Raw genomic sequence first — 5,083 nt, 5'->3', positions numbered from 1 at the left:
AGCGCTGCGTTTTACCCAAAGCTAAACAGTTTATCAACTCTCAGCCACAAAAAAAAAAGAAAAAAAAAAGCACAGAGCAAACAAACTTGTACAATATTATGATGGCAGTGCATCAAAATTCAGTGTCATCAGTTTGCCAAAAAGAACACAGAACGTTTTACGCACCATTTACACATGGCAGGGAGCAGGTGTAAATTTCTTTGGTACCAACTAACATTTTGAATATACGAACACTTTCATGAATCCGAAAATTTACGTCAGAACAACTTTACGAACGATTTACACAAACATTTATTCTGCTCATGTTTCATGAATGAGGCCCATTGTCACTGCTATCAAAAGATAAATAAAACTATAGAAATAAATTATAGAAATGTAAAACTAATGCACTTTCACTTGTAGGCTCTGACGTTTGCACCCCCACTCTATGTGTGTTTATATGTAATGTGTTTGTGCCGTGGATAGTGCTTATGTGTGCATGTGGAAAGTTCATATGTGCATTTTCATACATGACTTTGCATATGCAAAATTGCACAAGTGTGCCAACTTATCAATTTGTCTGCACAACCAAGACCCAGATGGTATGCACAGCAGGGAACATATGGCATTATAGAGGGGACTGCTAAAATACATAGCATATGCACATACACTCACAAAGGGGGATCAGTTGGTCAACTGGGTCACAGGTGCATTTGGCAATTTTGATGTTATGGATCTAAATCTTTACACATCGTATCAGTGAGTGAGCTTACAAAAATCATTGAAACTAATGTGAAATTGGACTGGATAAGTTTCTTTATGGATGGATCCTGAATATGCATAACAGAATGCATTTTGCATGGACAAGCATACCCGCTGTCATATAAGATATAAAATGAATTGAAATGTTTATCACATTGATACTGTTATTTATTTATATTATTTTTTTGTAAGCATGCTGTGACAATTTGTCAATATACAACGAGCATGAATGAGGGAGAAAATTCATTCTCTTTGAAAATATGTATAGGCAACAACAGAGATGAAGATTTTTGTATGTATGCATGTTTGTATCTATGTAAATGTCATGAGTGTCCATTTTTTGTGCTTGGACATCTGTGTGTCTTTCCTCACCAAGTTGGCAACCCACATTCCAGTACGTCTGTGGGTTAAAGTTACTGGAGTCAATCCGGTAGGCAGAGGGATAGATCCGAGAGAGCTGTCGTTGGTTGAAAGTCAAGAAGCGCTCAGATCGATGGTGCACCAGGTGCTGAGCTCGTGTCTCACTAAACGACAGAACATTATAGGGTGATCCTGAGAGAGATGGTGCAAGAAAGCTTGGGTTAGATGCATGTTCTTGAAACAGCCTTTGCTGTAAAGTGGATTCACAACATATCTTTGTAGCAAAAGCTTTTTTTCCAAAAAAAAAACATCTATATGCCAAAAACCTTGACAGCAGGGATCAGTACTCTATAGAAGCCCGTTTCTGCCACTGAATAAAAAATAAAAAAGGTAATTGCAACTTTTTATCTAACAATTCTGACTTTTTTTCTCACATTTGCGAGTTTACATTGTGAGATATAAACTTGCAATTGCGAGTTTTAAAGTCAGAATTGCGAGATATAACCTTGCAATTCTGAGAAATTTCTCAGAATTGCGAGGTTATATCTCGCAACTCTGACTTTATAACTCGCAATTGCAAGTTTATATCTCACGATGTAAACTCGTGATTCTGAGAACATATCTGTCTTTTTTTCCCCTCAGAACTGGACTTTATAACTCGCAATTGCGTGTTTATATTTCACAATTCTGAGAAAAAGTCAGAATCACAAGAAAAAAGTCAGAATTACGATATATAAACTTGCATTTGCGAGAAAGGTCTGAGTTTTTATCCCGTAATTCTGATTTTTTCTCGCAATTGCGAGTTTATATCCTGTAATTCTGACTTTTTTTCTCATAATTGTGAGATATAAACTCGCAATTGTGAGTTATAAAGTCAGAATTGCGAGATGAAAGTTACAAAAGACTATTCTGACTTTATAACTTGCAATTGCAAGTTTATTTCTCACAATTATGAGAAAAAAAGTCAGAATAGTGAGATAAAAGTCGCAATTACTTTTTTTTTTTAATTCAGTGGCGGAAATGGGCTTCCATAGTAATCAGATATGGTAAAATAGAAAACATTTCTCACCCTCATCTAAACACTCCTGAGAGGCCACAGAGTTAGTGAGGACCACCAGAACTGATAGATCTCTACTCAGCTTTATCGTTTTTCTTCTCCTTCCACCTCTACAGACAGACACAGCAAAATATAGGCAGTTTGTGAAACGTCTCACTATTAGATGTAATGACATGCTCCAGGTCAGGTACACAGTACAAAGATAAGAAGGAATGGTGACTAAAGAAGTAGCTTATTTCTCAGGAAATTACATCAATGTCCAGCACAACAGAGACATACAACCTTAATGGAAACACAAACATAAATGGACTACAAGCAAAAATCATTTTCTTAATCAGTATAGAACTAAAAATGTATTACACTTTACATAAAAATATTAAGCAGTACAGTGATTTTCAACATTGATAATGGTAAGAATTTTTTTTCAGCACCAAATCAGCATATTGCAATGATTTCTGAATCATATGACACTGAAAACTGCAGTAATGACCGCTGACTATTAGGGCTGTGCAATATATCGAAATTATCGAAATATCGCAAATGTACATATCGCAATAGGCATATCGCTACAGCTTGCAATATTTGGGGCCATGAACAAAAGACAAAGAGAAAATCACTCACTGCTCTTACCTAAATAACTTTTGTAGCTTAAATAAGAAACCATATTGAATTCATAGAGTAAATACTAAGCAGTGTTGTATTTTTCCTTTTTATTATTCAGTTCCTAAACTCATGTTAAAATTATTACACTAATGTTAAAATGACATTTTTATGTAATGCTAGAGTAAAACACTACCGTTCACTTTCAGAAGTTGTTGTAGGGGTGCTTTCTTCTCACAAAAAGTGAAACATGTATGCTAGTTATATTAGAAAACAGAATCAGAATGAGCTTTATTCGCCACTTAAGTGTGCGCAAACACAAGGAATTTGTTGTGGTTTTACAGGAACTATTGGTACATACATACATACAAATAACCCTGGTAATCAAACAGTTGGTGGTTGCCATTGACTTCCATAGTAGGAAAAAAAATACTATGGAAGTCGATGGCAACCACCAAGATTACCAGCAATCTTCAAAATATCTTCTTTTGTGTTGAGGAGGAAAAGGAAATGCATAGAGGTTTAGAACAATTTGAGGGTAAGTATGATGACAGTATCTTCATTTTTGGGTGAATATCCTTTTTACCAGAATGAATTCTGCCCCGCAGCGTAATGTCCATGAACAGTAGAAACCATTTGTTTTAAAACCTGCTTAAAACGCCATGAAATGATAAGCTTAGACTACATCATGACGCGCTTCAATCAACGATTGATTTATTTCTACCGGATGATCTCTCAACCCTTAAATAAATATAGTTTGTTCAAACACAAAAACAATATAAATCCACTAAATAACAGCGCTAATAAATGGGGGGCGTGGTGGCTTTGGCGATCGTCGCTCCAGTCAATCTACTCCACAGCCAATCACGGGCCCCCTCCTTGCTCGGGCCCCGGGGCTTCAGCCCCGCCTAGCCCAATGGTTAAAACGGCCCTGTATATGACACAAGATAGTTATTGAAGTTCACAGAACTGACTCAGCAACAGCTGAGTAAAACTGTTTCATCTGAGCATGTGGCACTTTTAAGCATTATTGTATCGCATATCGAATATCGCATTATTTTGAGTTATCGCATATCGCATTTTTCTTCAATATCGCACAGCCCTACTGACTATTCAGCATTGCAATCACAGGAATAAATTACATGTTAAAATATAAAATATGTAATATTTATATGATATTTATATTTATAATATTTCACAATATTTGCTGCATTTTGATCAAATAAATGCAGCTTTGGTGAGCATAACAGGCTTTTTTTTTTAAATATAAAAAAATCTTACCAACCCCAAACTGCTCTCTAACATGTGATTTACTATAAATGAACGAAAATGTCCTCATAACTGATTATTCAATGCATCTTCAAACACTTCACATGCAGTTTGAAATGGTTGAAATGCAGATATAAGCTCAAATGCTAACAGCACCCTGTTTAATCAATCATTGCATCCTTCCTGCACATATCTAGTCTAGGAAATCAGAGTGAAATTAAAGATAAGAAAAGCCCCTTTCAGAGTGATGGTTTCATTACAAATGACTTTTCTCATGGTGTTAATGTAGCTCATTAAGCATACAAACGATGGCAAATTCTCATTAACATAAGACACTAACAATCTCTTCATTATGCCACATTATGGGGTGAATTTACGAAACAGTTGTACCACATGCTTGTAATTATTTCAGTGCATTTCAATGTAAACCTTTTCAGCACAAACACGCCTGCTATATAAACTAGGCTCATTATAGATCATAGCGACTTAAATATTCACAAAACTCAGGTCTATTTGCAAATTAACACGGGTGGTAAATTGAATTTTATGTGATTTTATGAGAAGTTTTTACACCTTTCCTAGCAATCATGGAAGCATTCATTCATTAAATGATGATGAAATGTATGGAGCTTATAATATGACAAAACTATTTGAATTTGTATTGTATAAATTTGAATTATTGACAAGTGGCATTTATCAAAACTGAATATTATGTGGCATTTAACATAGTTCTGAATTTGATTTTTTTTATTTTTTACTTGAATATTGAACATTTGAAATTTAACATAACTGATTTTTTTAAAGCAGTGTTTTAGACATGTATTTTCAAGCAGCACATTTTTTGTTCTGAATTCTTTGACTTCAAATATCCAGTTTTTAAAAATACAGCTTCAAGTTTTCAAGATGAAGAGGAAATTCAGAACATCAAATTCAATATTCTAAAATTCAATACGCAGAAATTCAGATCGTACAAAAAGTAGGTGAGAGGTAATCCACAGGGAAGAGCAGATGATCTCCGAAAAGTCAAACGAAGCATTTTGGCCAATTAGTAGTTTT

General features: G+C 34.9%; 1 protein-coding gene across 2 annotated transcripts in view; it reads right to left on the bottom strand.

Moving 5' to 3' along the window:
* Positions 1-5,083, bottom strand: part of plch1 (phospholipase C, eta 1) — a 96,695-nt gene that overhangs the window by 11,425 nt on the left and 80,187 nt on the right. For both annotated transcript variants that reach the window (XM_016562742.1, XM_016562741.1), the window contains exons 14-15: positions 2,171-2,268; positions 1,114-1,293 (exon numbers count right to left, since the gene is read on the bottom strand). In XM_016562742.1, coding sequence (XP_016418228.1) covers positions 1,114-1,293; positions 2,171-2,268 — 278 coding nt within the window. The remainder of the gene's footprint in view (positions 1-1,113; positions 1,294-2,170; positions 2,269-5,083) is intronic.

This window comes from Sinocyclocheilus rhinocerous, unplaced genomic scaffold, assembly GCF_001515625.1.
Source record: "Sinocyclocheilus rhinocerous isolate Xijiao unplaced genomic scaffold, SAMN03320098_v1.1 scaffold1852, whole genome shotgun sequence".
Taxonomy (NCBI): domain Eukaryota; kingdom Metazoa; phylum Chordata; class Actinopteri; order Cypriniformes; family Cyprinidae; genus Sinocyclocheilus; species Sinocyclocheilus rhinocerous.
Note: the sequence above shows the minus strand (reverse complement) of the source record. Positions and strands in the feature narration are given on the sequence as shown.